The sequence below is a fragment of the Galeopterus variegatus genome, unplaced genomic scaffold, assembly GCF_000696425.1.
Source record: "Galeopterus variegatus unplaced genomic scaffold, G_variegatus-3.0.2 Scaffold5196, whole genome shotgun sequence".
Taxonomy (NCBI): Eukaryota; Metazoa; Chordata; class Mammalia; order Dermoptera; family Cynocephalidae; genus Galeopterus; species Galeopterus variegatus.
In genome coordinates, this window is record NW_007731307.1 from 125904 (window position 1) to 144599 (window position 18696).

General features: G+C 37.6%; 1 protein-coding gene across 1 annotated transcript in view; it reads right to left on the reverse strand.

Annotated features, from left to right (window-relative positions):
- Positions 1-18694, reverse strand: part of RYBP (RING1 and YY1 binding protein) — a gene marked incomplete at its 5' end in the record, with an annotated part of 77921 nt that extends 59227 nt beyond the window's left edge. Inside the window, 2 exons of the mRNA XM_008589084.1 lie at positions 18153-18278; positions 18528-18694. Coding sequence (XP_008587306.1) covers positions 18153-18278; positions 18528-18694 — 293 coding nt within the window. The remainder of the gene's footprint in view (positions 1-18152; positions 18279-18527) is intronic.
- Between the last annotated feature and the right edge of the window lie 2 nt (positions 18695-18696).

Here is an 18696-nt window from a genome sequence, read left to right on the forward strand (position 1 = left end):
CATTTTTGTTTCCATTTGCATGGTATATCTTTTTTTTTTTTTTTTTTTTTTTTTTGTCTTTTTGTCTTTTTTCCGTGTCCGGCAACGGATCGCAACCCTCAGTGTTGCCCCCGTACCGGACCGGGGACCGGCGACGGGATCGCAAGCCTCGGCGCTGCTCCCGCGTCCCGCTCAGCCAGTGAGCAGGAGCCGGTCTGTACGTGGGATCCGAACCCTCGGATGGGAGCGCCGCCGCGCTTCCCAAGCGGCGCACTATCCAGTGCGCCACCGGGCCGGCCCACTACCAAAAATTTTTAATAAAGCTTTTCTATTCAGAGATCCCAAAATGCATTAATATCTATTTATACATCATGGGAGGGCACTTTACAAATAAACCATTTTCTCTATATATTTTGGACAAATCATTTGACATCGTGATATTTAAGTCATCTTATTGCCAAGACTGACAAAAATCACAACTAGAAAAGACATAGAAATCATGTAGTTCTGTGAACTTCAGAGAATTTCAAATTTTAATTGGAACATGCAATTTTAAATCCCAACCTAGAATATACATCTGTACATATATGAGTTGTCTTACAATAATGTGGTATTTTAAAGCTTTTATTCACAACATAATTGCAGTAGCAGAAACTGTACAGTGAAACTTTTCAGCAATCCTAGGCCATGAGATCCCCCTTCCAAGATAGAAAATCTTTGAAACATGATTACATTGCATCAAATTTCATCCCAAAAGTCAATCAGGTTAGCCATGTTCCACAATCCTCACAATCACCTTTCAACTTAAAACCAAGAAAACTAATGCAGAATCTCACGTTGCTAAGATTCAAAAAGATCAGAAATGGTGAGTTCTTCGTATAGGATTCTGATGGGTTCTTTGTATAAGATTTATAGTCCTCAATCTACAGCAAAGAATGATGGATAGGGAAAGAGGTAGGCAATGCCAGACAAATCATGCTGAGCCAAGGAAAAAAAATCTGGAAACAAAACAAAAACCAACAAAGAACACTCTACATACCTATCATACATACACTATCATCACTCCCATTCTGACCACCAAAATATAACTCCCCTTCTTACAAATATGTTTAATAGTGCATACCAAAAGTACTTGCCAAGATGAGCTGATAGTTTACTGTCATACATTTTGTTCCATAGTACTCAGAAACAAACTGGATGCCCTGCGACTTCTTCAATATTTTAATTGGAAGAGAACTGGAAATAAAGCCAGCAATGAATATGGTGAAAGCAGAATGTACATATTAGAACACAGCCTGAACACATAATGATATATGCTCCATGTGACTGTGCCCAGGAGCTAAGTGCCTTCCACTGCACCACTGCCTTGAAAGAGTCAATCATTCACAAACTCACTGCCTGTCACCAGTGATTTTAATGGTGGCATGCAATGTTCTTTCAAAGAATTGTATAATTTTCTGAGTAAGTCAAGCAACGAACAGCACTTCAAAGAATCTTGATTTTAAGACACTCAGCATATATTGCACATTCTCGGCCCATTTTTATGGGTATATGTATCCAAGAGACAGGATGAGAAACACTCAACTTTATAAAGAAAAATACCACAACAAGCAAAACAAATTGCCTCATCTATACAGGATCATGATAACTTTTTATATTATAGGTGATCTGATTAGGCTAATAATCTCAGGATAATTCTAAACAAAGTATTATAACTGGCATTATATTATTGTCCATCTCTAATTTAAATGGTCCTGGAAAAGGGTGATGTGTTCTCCCTTGAGATGGCAAAAGTGGAAGGAAAAGAATTAAAAGAATGCAGTTGAAACACTTTGGTACCATATTAATCTGTCCATTTAATTAAATCAACTTTCTTCTATTCTTCTAACTGGGTATAAAAGTAAGTTACTTTTCTGAGCCTCAGCTTCTTCAACTGTGGAAGGCGGAATAACAACTATCTCTCAGGATTGCTTTGAGTATTACACTGGGGAAAAAAAGACTAAACACTGGCAGGCAAAATGTGAAGTGCTATGCAAATAGACAGTATTTGAGGATACCACCTTAAGACTTCCAGTCTTGCCTGGTGCAGTATTTTGCACATGAGTGCTCAAATATTTGTCTACTCAGTCAGTCATAATTTAAAAGTTAGGGTCCAAAACTTTAATTCTAATTACAGAAAATGAGGATTACTTCATGTACCACTTATATATTTATTCACTAATATTAAGAAATCAAACTTTTAGAATAATTATTCAATATAATACATAATATCTTGGAATAACATTACCACTGTATAACATATATCGTTTACGGTATGATTCTGTGCCAGATCCTGTGCTAAGTATACTACATATATTCACTCATTTAATCCTTATAATTCCCCTATAAGGAAGTTATTATCCATATCTCATACAGTTGACCCTTGAAAAAACATGGGTTGAACAGCACAGATCCACTTATATGTGGATTTTTTTCAGTAAATACCGTACAGTACTGTAAATGTATTTTCTCTTCCTTATGATTTTCTTAATAACATTTTCTTTTCTCTAGCTTATTTGACTGTAAGAATACAGTATATAATACACAAAATATGCTATTGATCCACTTTATGTTTATCAGTAAGGCTTTTGGTCAACAGCAGGCCTTTTGTAGTTAAGTTTTGGAGGACTCAAGAGGATTCAAAAGTTATACACAGATCACATTTTTGATGACTATAGAGGGAGCCAGCACTCCTAATCCCCATGTTGTTCAAGGGTCAAATGAAAATGAAAAACTAAACCACAGGTTCAAGGAATATGTCCAAGGTCACAAGGTTAGCAAACTTGGCAGAGCTGGTGTTACTCAAACTTAGGTCTGACACCAAAGCCTTGGCTTTCAACTATTACTACTCCTCTCCAATATGGTAGCCACTAGCCACAAGTGGTTACCAAGCACTTGAAACGCGGCTAGTCTGAATTGTGCTGTCATTATGAAACACCAGATTTCGAAGACTTAATATGAAGAATTAAAGTGAAATATTTCACTATAATTTTATATTTGTTACATGTTGAAATAATATTTAGGATATAACTGGTTAAATAAAACATCCTTAAAACTAATTTCCTCTGCTTCTTATTTTACTTTCATCCTGTGGCTACTACAAAGTTTAAAATTACAGTGCCTTGTAATATATTTATTTTGGACAGCACTGATTTAGAACTTCATAGGATATCTTGTAATACAAAGAGCACAAACCAATTTTAAATTCACAAATACATGTTTTAGAGCGTACATCCAAAAACTTTCCAATCTTAATAGTTATTTTAATACTAAGTTAGCATAATCAATAAAAACAATTCTAAAATCCCTTAACACAAAAAGTTTCACTTATTTAAATTTCAATATCCCAAATTAGATAATTTTCTAAAAATTCCCTATTATAACTTTTTTCAACTACATAATTTATACAGATTCATCCAGACACCCACTACATAAATTACAGAAAAGCACAAAAAAGAATCCATCATATCAATCAGTTAACTTTTTTTTTTCCTTTTTGTCTTTTTTCGTGACCGGCAACGGATCGCAACCCTCAGTGTCGCGCCCGTACCGGACCGGGACCAGCAACGGGATCGCAACCCTCGGTGTTGCGCCCGCACCTCGCTCAGCCAGTGAGCGGCCGGTCTGTATGTAGGATCCGAATCCTCGGCCGGAGAGCCGCTGCGCTCCCAAGCGGCGCACTGTAGCAGTGCGCCACTGGGCCGGCCCAAGCAGTTAATATTTTGATCAGTCATTCCTTCTAGATTTGTGTACTAGGTTGAGTGGTATGAAATTATTAAAGTAGGATCATATATTTTATCATTTTATAACTTGCTTTTTTCTAATACTTTATGAACATTTTCCTGTATCATTACATATTCTTTCTAAACATTTTCTTAACTTTTTGAAATAAGTATTGATTCAGAGGAAGTTGCAAAAACAGTACACAGAAGATCCATGTAATCTTTACCCAGTTTCCTCCCAATATATATCCTTCATTATAGTACAATGTGAAAACCAGGAAACTGACATTGGTACGATGTCTGTGTATGCAGGATGCCATTTTATCACATGCGTAAATTCACTTAATTACTACCACAACAGAAATAAAGATCTACCTCATCACCACAAAGACCACCCTTCTCCCCTTTCTCCTGCCACCAGCCCTAATCCCTGGCAACCACTAACCTGTTCTCGTTCTCAATTTTGTCATTTTAAAAAAGTTAATGGTACTCTTTCCCTAAAAGGCCTAAGGTGATTTATGAAAATGGTGATGCAGAAAATCCCACAAAATCATGCAAATCAGGAGGTTCAAATCTTCGTGCTCACTTTAAGAACACCCACGAAACTACCCAGGCCATCAAGGGTATGTATATCTGAAAAGCCACCATGTATCTGAAAGACGTAACTTTACACAAGCAATGTGTACTGTTCCAGTATTACAATGGTGGAGTTGGTGTGTCCAGGCCAAACAGTGGGGCTGGACACAGATCCAGTGGCCAAAAAAAGAGTGCTGAATTTTTGCTGCACATTCTTAAAAATGCAGAGAGTAATGCTGAACTTAAGGGTTTAGATGTAGATTCTTTGGTCAATGAGCATATCCAGATGAACAAAGTACCCAAGATGAACCGCCTCACTTACAGTAGTTCTACATGGTTCTATTAACCCACACATGAGCCCCCACTGCCACATAGAGATGATCCTTACTGAAAAGGAACAAACTGTTACTAAACCAGACGAAGATGTTGCACAGAAGAAAGAGATATTCCAGAAGAAACTCAAGAAATAAAAATTCATGGCATGAGAATAAATTCAGCATAAAATAAATGCAAATAAAAGTTTTAAAAAATAACAATAAGAAGAAGGTTAATGGCATCATACAGCATGAGACCTTTTAAGACTGACCTTTTTCACTCTATATTGTCCTTGAGATCCAACCAAGTTATTTTATGTATCAATAGTCTGTTCCTTTTTCTTGCTAAACAGTATTCCACAGTGTGAATGTACCATTTACCTAGTAAAGGACATTTGGGTTGTTTCTAGTTTTGGGCTATCATAAATAAAGCCATGAACAGGTTTTGTGTGAACATAAGTTCTCATTTCTCTGTGATAAATGCCCAGGAGTGCATCTGCTAGATCACATGGTAAGGACACGTTAGTTTTGTAAAAAAACTGCCAAACTATTTTCCAGAGTGGAATGTACCATTTTACATCTCACCAGCAATGTATGACAGACCTAAAAATATTTTTAACAGCTGCAAAATATTTCATCATGACTATTCCATAATTTTTAACAACTCTCTACTGATCCCTATTTAGGTAATGTTACATTGTTTTGTTATAATAATGATGCCATTAGTATACTTACAGAAGTTTTTATGCGCAGGTCACACAAATTTCCTAGAAGTTATATTGCTGGGTCACAGGGCACAAATATTTTAAAGGTATTTGATACTAACTGCCATACTGAAAATTTAAATTAATTTACATACCCACCAAGCGTTTAAGAGAATACCTATTTCTCAGCCTCATGAAAATTATTATTTTTTTAATCTTTAAAATTTAATTTGCCAAAAATGTTATCTTATTTTGCACTTCTTTGAGTAACGGGAAGGTTATACATTTCTCATATTTACTGACTTAGTTTGTAGTTCTTTTATGAATAACATGTTCATGTTACTTGCCAGCTTTTTATTGAAATATTGGTTTACTGACTGTAAGATCTGGTTCCGTCTCACCAATGTACAATGCAAAGAAATAGGATTTTTTTCCTTGAACATTATATCTGAAATTCAATCCAAGTGTTAATACTGCAAGATAATAGCTGATTTTAGAATGTAAAAAAGATACAAGTTTAGCTGGTATGGTGCAATTTATAAATATTCCAGTACTGTACTTTGTACAATGTATTTATTAATTAAGGAAGCACCTCCAATTCCAAATCTAGGCTAAAAACATGGTTCCTAGAATATGGATCACTTCTTCTAAATTCACTTTGAAATGCCAACACATAATTTTCCCATAACGTCAAAATCACCTTCATTAGGAAGCTTGGCTGGCTTCTCTTTAGGAGGATTTAAGGTCGTCTAAACCAGCAGTTCTCAAAAGTTTGATACCCAGACCAGCAGTTATCAGCATTACCTGTGAACTTGTTAGAAATGTAAATTCCCAAACCCTAAACACCAAAACTACTTAACCAGAAACTCTGGTTTTGGGACCTAGCAATCTGCATTTCAATAAGCCTTCTAGGTCATTCTGATGTATGCTAAAGTTTGAAAACCATCACTCTAAACAAACTTAGAATAAAAACATTAAATCTGGGTTTCCTTGTAGTCATGCACTGCATAACAACATACTTTTCAGTTAAAGACTTTTCGGTCAATGATGGTACATACAGTGGTGGTCCCGTAAGATTACAATGGAGCTGAAATATTCCTATCACCTAGTGAAGTCACAGCCATATTAACATAGTACAACTCATTGCTCATGTGTTTGTGGTGATGCTGGTGTAAACAAACCTACTGCACTGCTAGTCGCATAAAAGTATGGCACATACAATTATGTATAGTACATAATACTTGATAATGATAATAAATGACTGTTACTGGTTTACGTATTTACTATACTATACTTTTTACTGTTATTTTAGAGTATAGTCCTTCTACTTGTTTAAAAAAAAAAAGGATAACTGTAGAACAGCCTTGGATAGGTCTTTCAGGAGATATTACAGAAGAAGGCACTGTTATCCTAGGAGATGACAGCTCCATATGTCCGTATGTGTTATTCCCCCTGAAAACCTTCCAGTGAGACAAGATGTGGAGGTGGAAGCCAGTGATATTGATGGTCCTGACCCCGTGTAAGTTCTAGGCTAATGTGTGTATTTATGTCTTAGATTTTAACAAAAAAGTTTAAAAACTGAAACATTTTTAAAATGGAAAAAAGCTTATAGAATAAGTATATAAAATTATTTTTGGGCCAGCCCGTGGCTCACTCGGTAGAGTGCGGTGCTGATAACACCAAGGCCCCGGGTTCTGAAACATTTTTAAAATGGAAAAAAGCTTATAGAATAAGTATATAAAATTATTTTTGGGCCGGCCCGTGGCTCACTCGGTAGAGTGCGGTGCTGATAACACCAAGGCCCCGGGTTCGGATCCCATGTAGGGATGGCCGGTTCGCTCACTGGCTGAGCGTGGTGCTGACAACACCAAGTCAAGGGTTAAGATCCCCTTACCGGTCATCTTTTTTAAAAAAAAAAAAAGAAAGAAATTATTTTTGTACAGCTATACAATGTGTCTGTGTTCTAAGCCAAGTGTTATTACAAGAGTCAAAAGCTAAAAAAAATTTAAAAGTTTATAAACTAAAAAATTTAAGTAGCCTAAGGTTAATTTATTATTGGAGGAAAAAATTTATTTTTCCCCACAAATTCAGCATAGCCTAACTGTATAGTGTTAATAAAGTCTACAGTACTGTACAATGTCCTAGACCTTCATATTCACTCACCAACTCACCCAGACCAACTTCCAGTCCTGCAAGCTCCACTCATGGTAAGAGCCCCTACGTGGTTATACCATTTTTTACCTTTTTGTTTTTTACCATATTTTTACTGCATTTTCTCTATGTTAAGATATGTATAGATACACAAATACTATTGTGTTAAAACAGCCTACAGTATTCAGTACAGTAACATGCTGTACAGATCTGTAGCCTAGGAGTAATAGGCTACACCATATAACCTAGGTGTGTATAGTAGACTATACTAGCTAGGTTTGTGTAAGTACACTCTATGATGACAACCACGGAATCGCCTAACAACACTTCTCAAGTGATGCATAACTGTATACAAAATTGTTCTTTAATGGAGGACTTGGGCAAAGTTAATTATGCTACAGATATTAAGAATTCAGTATTTTGGTCCTCCCCCAAATCAAAACAATCCAGAAAGAAAACTAGATTCTAACTTTATTTTGTACAAATAGGAATCCTAAAACGACGAAGTATTCACAAAACTTCTACCTGAAAAGAATCCAAAATGAACCACATCAACCAACAGGCCAGAATACATGTCTTTGAAATCAGAGACTCATTTTGTTTCCTATTACACACAGTCTGATTTTCCCACTCTCACATGAAACTTTGCCTATATTGTTTTGAAAATTCAATGAAATAGCATGTTTAAAATACAGCACCTGGAAGTGTAGTTACTCAAATATTTGTGGTCCAATGAATTAAATTGTTCAATAGATAAAAATAATTCTGGGTGGGAGGATTATGGTTGAACTTTGTTTATGTTTTTGTTTTGTCCCCAAATTTTCTGTAATAAGTATGTATTACCGTCATAACTAAAATTAAAAAGAACAAAGGATCAGTGACCCAATGTATAAAAGAAAATAACCAACAGGAGAGCAGTACCTTTAGATTTTACCAATCTTCACTAACATTCTTTCTTTCATTTATCCATGTAAAAACAAACTTATAAATAACTTACAAGATACTGGGATGATACCAGATAAACTAAATATAGCTCCCACCTTCAAGGAGCTTGTAGGTCAAAATTAGAACCGCACATATATTCTAAGTATTAACCCAACAACTACACTGGTGGAGTAAAGTATGGTAGCTACTTTCTATCCACCTAGTATCATATCTCCCTTTTCAAGTAAGGGACCCTAAAGATTAATTAGGCTTGGTCAATCACAGTATCCTAACCTTTAAGCAACAAAAAATGATGCAAGGATTGAGCAAGTGACAGGAGTCCTGATTCCTGCAGTTCTTTCTTTGATTCTCAAGTTCAAATGGTATCCCTCTCTTTACTAGCTAAGTGGGCCAGTAACTTTTGTTTTATTTTTACATGGCTTAAGGTAGCTTGAGCTGAATTCTTATTTCTTGCAACTTTGACCATTCTCATAGCACTTAAGATATTAAAACAATGCTTATAGTTCTGTAAAAGAATGAAGAGAGCAGTTAATAAACCTCCTAACCTACCTATGAAATCTGGTATGTTCTTAGAAAGCAGTCACCAGACTTGTTTTCTCCTTATGACTAAACCACCATGCACTGTTTGTGTTATACATCCAACACGCTGGTGAAAATGGCATCTTACATCACCCTTAATTTCTTGTCCCTCCTAAGGGCTATCAAAGTTTCATCTGAAATTGTATTGCTGATGCTCTTAAATTGTTAAAAAAAAATTTTTGAACAAATTTTCAAGAAAGATGGTTTTTTTACATATCCCTTCTGCTAGTTTCTTTTCCCAACCACAAGATAATCTGAACAAATTTTCTAAATTGGTGGAGGAAGAAGAAAAAAGGAAAGTAATATCTAATACTACTTAAAAATAGAATTTTCAGCTGTTTACCCTGTAATTTCAACTGTTCATGACTTCTGAGTAATACAGTAGTTTATTTGCATCGCCTTTACTGAGAATTCATTTTTGGCACCATAGTCTATGTCAATTATTTTATGGATCCAAAAATACAGCTAAATAAATGAATGAAATGAATGAGTCAAGACTTCAACTTAAACAGAAGTAATTAATCCAAATTACTCAACAGAATAGTAGTGTACATGATGTACAAGATACAACTATGGGGCCAGCCCGTGGCTCACTCGGGAGAGTGTGGTGCTGATAACACCAAGGCCACGGGTTCGGATCCCATATAGGGATGGCCGGTTAGCTCACTGGGTGAGCATGGTGCTGACAACACCAAGTCAAGGGTTAAGATCCCCTTACCAGTCATCTTTAAAAAAAAAAATAAGTACATACATACATACATAAAAACTAAATTCACTAATTAATTAAAAAATTAAAAATTAACATACATGATGTACAAGATACAACTATGGGGCCAGCCCGTGGCTCACTCGGGAGAGTGTGGTGCTGATAACACCAAGGCCACGGGTTCGGATCCCATATAGGGATGGCCGGTTAGCTCACTGGGTGAGCATGGTGCTGACAACACCAAGTCAAGGGTTAAGATCCCCTTACCAGTCATCTTTAAAAAAAAAAAAAAAAAAAGATACAACTATGAAGTATATAAGATGCAACCATTAAGTTATAGAATGTTAACACAGCAGAACAATGGACATGACATTTCCAACAATACTCAAAATGTTTGGAACCATTTTTAAACTGCCTTAGGTGCCAGTTTACAAACACAGATTTAGTTCCTTATCACACCTATGACTCCCACAAATTGGTGTTATATGGTATGACTGATCCCCTGGTTTATTATCAGACTTTCCACTATTTCTGGCTACTGAAATTACGAAATGAACAATCAAAAAAGATAAGAAAATGTCACAGTTAATGTTTACATAATTGTGCCAAAACTCTGAGCCTCAAAACCACTCCGAGAAGTACTTTAAATGCACTGCCTACAGCCTCCAAGACTGTAGTTCTGTGTTTAAGTTCTAGTACTTGTTTAGAAAACAAAATCAGAAAAACAAGAATACTACTTTAAGGGTACACTTCATAAAGACAACCTTCCCCTAATCCAATAACATTAAACACACAAGACAAAAGTCCTAATATGAAAGAACATTTATTAGAGCTCAGCTGGAACTCCTTCGACCAGTCTTCATTTATTCTACACCCTATCAAGTGCCAAGCACTAAAACAGACACAGGAAAATAAAGTGATAAAAAGAAAAGGTCCTCCCCTCAAAAAAGGTAACAACATAATGGAGACAGATTGAAAATCATATAAAAATACAGTGTAAGTGTTATGACAGAGATAAGCATGATTAGAAGGGGATGAAAAGGCTTCCTGAAACATCTAGGACAAACAGGAGTCAGCCAGGACACAAAAGGAAGGAAAAGCATGTGAAGGTATGGAAGTGAGACATCATGGTCCATGCTTGGAAAACACCAAGCAGTATGGTATAAAACACACACATGCTGTGTGTGGAAGGGAGATGGGGTTGTGGCAGGCTGCTTCCAAAAAATCTAAAGAAAGGCATAGTAAAGTACCAAATCACAAGCCCTTTGTGATACCCATAATTTGGATTTTATCCTAAAGGCAACAAAAAACCAGGAGATAGGTTACAAAAGAACCAGAAGTGCTGTGTTCAACATTTTAGAAAACTCTGATAGATGAATTCTGCTTTTCAACCTGTGGGATTTGAACTGCCTTTAATCTAAATGGAGATGCGCAGGAAGAAGCCGGATTTGTTTGTCCTATGCACACATGCATGGGGCTGGTGAGTGGTGGTTAATACAGTATCTGGGAATCAACAGCCTGTAGGAAGAAGTGAAAAAGTGTGGATGACACCATCTAAAGAGGGGGGACAGTTAAAAATGGGGTGAGAACGGGGCGAGGAACTAACAAAATAGCTTGTATCCTGTACAACAAATCCCACGCCCAAGAATCATAAGACCCAGAGGCTGAATGTCTCTACCTCCTCTAAAAAGCACTTATGGTGTCTACCATGTACTCACTCATTCCAGGCCTACCAAGACATTTCACATCATCAGGTGCTTTACACATCACTGGTTATTGTTCTATACTCTTATCTTCTCAATGAGTTTAAGTTTCCTTAAAGCAGAAATCTTCCATGTGTTTAACCAATGCCTTGAAATAGAAATGACTGATGAACTATTGTTCAACTGATGAGAGGCAAAAGTTGATCCCTTTTATGTCCTCTAGAAAGCTTCACACACCAGGTTTCATTCCTTTCACATAATGATGTGTGGACTCATGCTACTGTCAGGAGGAGACAACTATTCAAGTACGTAGTTAATGAACACTGGGTAAAGAGGGGTCCTCTCTCTAGAACGTGTAAGGAAGGACCTGCTGGTAAAAAGTTGAGCTCTAAGCTATTCTTAGGATAAAACAGCACTGGCAAAATAAACAAGAACTGCACACAATATGGATGAAACTTACAAAAATAACAATGAGTGAAAGAAGCCAGACTCAGAAGCATACATACCATATTGCTCCACTCATATAAAGTTCAAAAACAAGCAAAACTAACCTCTAGTGTTAGAAGCCAGGATGGGGGGTTGGCGGTATACAAACAGCCAAAGGTGTGCTCACTTTGTGAAAGTTCATCAAACCTTTATACTTACAATTTGTGCACTTCCCTGTGTGTATGCTACAGTTCAAAAAGTTTAAAGAGGGAAAACCGGGTAGGAGGGAGGGGGAACACTAGTTAAAGGGAGTATAAAGGAAGATGTCACAAAGAGAAAAAGCATTGGTGATGTAGCAAAAGAGAAAAGGAGAGCCAGAAAGACTGGAATGTACTAGCTCAAGTTGTGAAGGAGACATTGGAGAACTACCACCATCACTTAAAGTACTAATGAACTGAATTGGTTCTGATAACCATTTTGGTAAACTACAGCTACATGAGGAAGTTTTTCTTAATCTTGGAATTTTTCCAGCACTTACTGAAGTACACAATAAAATATATGCTGTATGAATAAAGAATACATAAAAAAATCCATTCATAACCTCTCATCCTAATGACTAACAGAAAAAGCTAGCTGGCCTGGATTTAGTCCACAACGTTCAACTAAGAAAAATTTAATAGCCTGCGCACCCTAAAAACAGTCCCGAACAAATGAGCTAAATGTCACAGGTAAACCATGTAACAATCCCCCTGGCTCCAAAAGAAAGCAGCATTACTGTTTCCCAAAAATGTAAATGTGTATCTCAACACTGTATACAGCAGTCACTTCACCCAGTTCTCATCACTCAGTAGTTCCTTATCCTGCTCTAATTTCTTCATAGCACTTGTCATTAGCCAAAATTATCTTATTTTTCTGTTTACTTGTTTATTTTCTTTTCCTCCCCGTAGAATTTAAAGCTCCGTGTGAACAAGGACCTTGTCTGTCTTTACACCACCATACACCCAGAGCCCAGATGGCTGTGTGCTCAATAAAAACTTGTCAAATGACCACAACTACCCAGGTAATTTACTTTAAGGTCACCAAGTACACACAAGATCAAGTCAGCACCAATAAATCAGTACGTCCAATGCAACAGCAAACACAAAATAAATTATTACTCCATTCCTGGGTTAAGAGTGATCTTTAAAACTATACCAGTTTTTATACCAGCTTTGAGGTTGAAAGGTTTGATAAGGTTTGATGATTTGGAAGAGGGAGGTAATTTTTTGATGTATTTTATGGAGAATTTTTATGAAAGACAAACACTACAGCAAAACTAATGAGACCTAAGGAGCAAAACCACTGTTGTGGATTACCAGGGAACATGGCTGAGAGGCCTGGCTCTGCCCCAGTGTAGGTACCTCCTCTTCTTTCTGGCAGTTTACCTATCTGAAAAGCTTCACAAGATGATGCTCTTTTGTTGTGGTTTTCCATAAAATTTCTAAAATACTTCATGACCATTTAAGAGATTTATGAGTTGTCAGGATATATGAACTAAATAAAGTAGAGGAAAAAGTCCAAAGTAACAACCTGCAAAAAATCAGGGAGTTCCCAAACGAGGAAAATGTTTTACGCACAAAACAGCTGCTTCTGCAACCCTTCCATTTCAATATCCTAAGTATCACCTTTTTTTAAAAGTTAGTGATTTCTACACCATCTTATTACACATCAGAAATAATTTCCTCACTTCTACATGTCTAAAAAAGCTCTAAAAACAGTAAACTTTTCAGAGGAGCAGTATTCAAATAAACCATGATTTCAATTCAACACTGATAAAATCTAAAGAGTTAAAGATTAGAAAACACTAGAAAAGCTCTAAATCTGTAATTATCTCAAGCAAAAATTTTCCAATTTTTCAAGTGAGTGTGATTTAAGCAGTTAGCTGAGGGTAAAAATGTAGTTCTACTATCAAAGAAATAGTAGAATATGCAACAAGAATATGCAGGAATGTCTTAGTAATTTTTATTTTACAATAAAGATAACACTGCATTCAGAGAAAAAACAAAACCACAGAAAATATATCTAACATCCCAAGTCTAGGAAGTTACTGTGCCCAACACTTGAGAACTTCAACATAACAGAATAAATTAAGTAAACTCATGCATTTGTAGGTGTGTTTTTCCTTCATCTTTAAAAGCTGGTATCCTCTTTCTTGAAACTGGTAAAGCAGGATGGGAAATACTACTTTAGTTATCACCTAGGAAAGGGATAGTGTTTCTTCCCCACCCATCTGCCACTTTACACACACACTTTAACATACAGTCCTTTATTTTCTACCCTGAAAGGCTTAGAGTACATCAGCATGGTGGGGAAGCAACCTTCCCAGCTGCCCATGACTCCTCCAAGCTATGTTAAAGATTTAAAAGTATATCACAGAATGTGCATGATGAGGGGGCCGGCCCGTGGCTCACTCGGGAGAGTGCGGTGCTGATAACACCAAGGCCCCGGGTTCGGATCCCACATAGGGATTGCCGGTTCGCTCACTGGCTGAGCGTGGTGCTGACAACACCAAGTCAAGGGTTGGGATCCCCTTACCGGTCATCTTTTAAAAAAAAAAAAGAATGTGCATGATGAGGAAACCATTTGATGCAATGGAAATGTTCTCTAGATTCTGGTGGCTGCACAACTCTTTAAATGACTAGAAATCATTGAATTGCACACTTACGGTGGGTGAATGTTATGGTGTGTAAATTATATCTCAATAAAGCTTTTAAAAAAACAGTAACCAGCAAGTGGTAAATAGTGGGACAGTAGAGTTGGAAAAAGAAGTATCAAAGAACGAAAGAGACCAACACATAATTGATAACATATATAAAATATAGACCTCTACTGTCCCCTGAACCTCCAAGTAGCCTGTTAAGTGTCCCCTCCTTCTTCCCTTAACATATTCCTTAGGACCTTCTGACCTTCCTTTCATTCTGCCCCATGCTGCTACAAAAGAAAAGGGGAAAAAAGATCTTTCTTTTTTTTTTTTAAAAAGATGACCGGTAAGGGGATCTTAACCCTTGACCTGGTGTTGTCAGCACCACGCTCACCCAGTGAGCTAACCGGCCATCCCTATGTGGGATCCGAACCCCTGGCCTTGGTGTTATCATCACCGCACTCTCCCGAGTGAGCCACAGGGCCGGCCCAAAAAGATCTCTTTCTGAATCAACTTCACGATTCTACAAGCAGAATTAAAAATATCTGACACACATGGCAAATAGTAGTGAAAAGTTGACAGATTTTTCAGAAATCAATTCTACTTGCCCAAAAGAAATGGAGGAGAGAGAATGCTTCAAATTGATTTCCCAAGCCAGACTGCTCTGACTTCTGATATCATTTTATCTGTACCCCTCATAGAGCGTTTATGACTTGAGTTATGGACATTTGGGCCCATCTTATCAACCTTTTAACATTCCCCCCTCCTCTTCCCAAAGTCTTCAGCATCCTAGTAATTTAATACCTGCTCTTTGGACAAATGGCAATATTTTCCTAACCAAACTGAGTACCAATTCTATCCTCAAAGGGCAAATAAAGGTCTGTGTGTCCTACTGGAATACCACTAATTCAAAGATGGTTTCCTTGGTTGACTGGTGACAATAATGACAAGAATGATCAAAAATTCCAAAATAACCACTGGCTAGCCAACTAGGTAAGGCTGTTAAAATACAAAACACTAGCTCAGAGCAATTAAACACAATTTCTGTGCCAGTCAACAAATTATTCTAAAATCACAAATTTTGCCTACTTCTCAGCATCCAAAACCCAACAAGTTTTGTACTACCAACAATACAAGTCTAGTTAATATGTGACAGAAAACGTCCAGTTCATACCAAACTTGAGATACAAAAAAAAAAAAAGAAAGAAAAAGGCCCAAGAAAAAAACCAGCATCACAAATTAACCAACAGATAATACAAGGGATAGTACACAATGAAAACCTGTCAAATTCACTTCTCCACATGGTATCTGTTTATAATGTAGAAAAGCCAAAATGTTATTTGCATTCTGATTAATGATGACTTTTGAACAGACCTAAAACACCAGAATGTTGACAACCACTTTGAAATGAACTTTGGCCAGGTAAGAGTAAAGTATCATGAATTGATGAGTTTATGTCCTCAGATGTGTGAAATCTGTGTTCTAATCCTACTCCTACTTGTTGACAGACATCAAGAAATTACATGAAGATGGGCCAGTCCTTGGCTCACTGGGGAGAGTGTGGTGCTGATAAAACCAAGGCCACAGGTTCGGATCCCTATATAGAGATGGCTGGTTAGCTCACTTGTGAGAGCGTGGTGCTGACAACACCAAGCCAAGATCCCCTTACCGGTCATCTTTAAAAAAAAAAAAAAAAAAAATTACATGAAGACCCTTAAAGCCAGTAGGTGAGTATCCTGTTCCTGAACAGACTCTAAAATATTTTAATTATTAATAATTTAATAAATTTCCAAGGGTTCAGATCCCAGTACTGGCCAGCTGCACCTCCCCCAAAAAAGAAAACACAAATTTAAAAAAAATTCTAATAAATTTGTTTAAAAACTGAATTTCACTGTCATCATCTGTGACTCTGAAAAAACTTTCTTAAAGTTTTTACATTTTTTTAAAGTCCTTCCACATGCTTCCAAAAATTTGATGAGTCAGATTGTTTAAATGCATGTAGAAACTAAAGTGCATTTCATTATGAGACAATTATTCCCAGCAATAAATCAAATGTAAACCGAACATGGTTTAAGTTTCTCTTCACCAGTAAGGTTCTCAAGTTCTTAGGAGTTTCCTAGTCATTTACTTCAACATCATCTACGGTAATACTCAAACCAAAACCACAATAAAGAGGTTTGGCCTCTGAGGGATTCTACATGTAAAAAACATTACTCATAAAAAATATACAATCGCTATTGCTTTAAATAACCAATACATTTCTTAACTTGCATGCCATTTGACGGAATTCCCTACTTTGGATAGCAAAACAAAATCTGTGAAACCACCGATGTGTGTTTTTTATTTTAAATAAATATGTCCTATGATAATACAAAAAGCTGGCATACACTTACTTAAAAAAACACTCATGGGAAATATTTTTATAGTTCTTAAGTATTTGTATTCAAAGGTCTCATTATTCAGTAAGTGGAATTCACAGAGCTGTCTTACCTGTAATTGGGCCAATTAATCCCAAAGTTATATCCTTTTAGGTTGTCCAATATGCCATTTAGTCCCAAGTATAAATAAAGCAATGAAATCTTAACAAGACACATTCATTTAAGTCAAAGAACAATACCAGTTGAATCTGTGGAGTACTACTACTACACAGTCACTGGAATGCCACCAATTCAAAAACAAGTACCTGATTAAATGAGACTTCGGCAATCAACTTCAAGTCCTAAAGGATCCACCAAGAACTCTCATTCTGTCTCACCTTCACACACACCCCAATGCCTGTCCGTTAAATGACACTAAGAATAGTTTAACTTCAAACTCTGACATCACTGAAACAAATTCCAGATACAAGCTAAAAGATTACTGGAAGACTACAAAATCAGTCTTGACATTTTATTCAAGTATATCTAAATGTTAAATCTAGAGTAGTTCAACTCGTTTTGATACCACATGCAGCTTACTACCTTTATCTAAATGGAAAGGAATTCTTCCAACACTCTTTTCATCATAATAAAGCTTTAAACACAAACTTCAATATAGTCATCCTATTCATTTCACCATTTTGCAAAATCGTCCTCCATCACCACTACATAAGCTAATCAAAAAAAACCTGACAGTTCAGCCTTCCAAAAAATGCACTTTCTTTATCAAACCCCAACATTTCCAACTGCAAGAAAATAACAGACATTTGCTGCTCAAGATTGGAAAAACACTAGCAGCCTTACTGTGATACCAGCACCAAAATTTTTCAGAGAAAAAAAATAATAATTCAGGTCAAGTAAATTAAAACCATTCTGCACATGGCGAAAATACAAAGGTCTAATGTCCTACAATCCATAGTAAACAGCCCTGCTTCTTCTCTTTCCACGCCAATACCAAAAAGCCAATGGATACAAGTGTCGAATAAATACAGTGTCTGAAATAGGACGAAAACCTGGAAAAATTCCCTGCCATAAATCATTTAGTGAGCACGAGGCTTTGCACCCAACGCGAAATACACACAACCCAAAACACATATCACCCACCCCCAAATGCAGAAAAGGCCGTAATCAACAAGTTGGAAAGAGGGCAAAAGTATGGCACGCTACCCTCTCCCCCACCCTTTAACAAAAGGTATCACATCTCCGAGTACCTGGTGGAGGTGCCTTTCCTCACATCGCAGATGCTGCATTTAAAAGCTTCAGCGCTGTTTCTGAAGGTGCAGACGCTACAATCCCAAAAGCCTTCGTCTGCGGCCGGTTTCGCTTGTCTTTTCGGCCTTTGAAGGAGTGGGGAGTGGGGGAAAGGGGAGGAAAGAGACAGGGAGCAGGAAAAAGGGAGAGAAACAGCAAAACACAGGAGCTGGTGAGCCGTCGTAATTTCGCAGGAATCCAGCGCTAGAAACTTCGCTCGGGCGACCACCCACCTACCCACCCTTTTCGGGGACTGGAAGAGGGAGCGGGGAAGGGAACCGGCGCCCCCACCGGAACCCTGAAAACCCCGGGCCGGGCCGGATTGCCTCGCTCACCAGGCGGCGGCAGCGGCGGCGCCCCGGGAAGGGCCGCGGCGGGCGCAGGAAGCGGGCGGACTTGTGGACTTGAGCGTGGGGCTGGGGGGGCCGGGAGGGGAGCCGCGGGCCGGATCTGGAGGGGGCGCGCAGGGGCGGCCCGAGGCCGGCGGCGGGGAGGGGGCCGGCT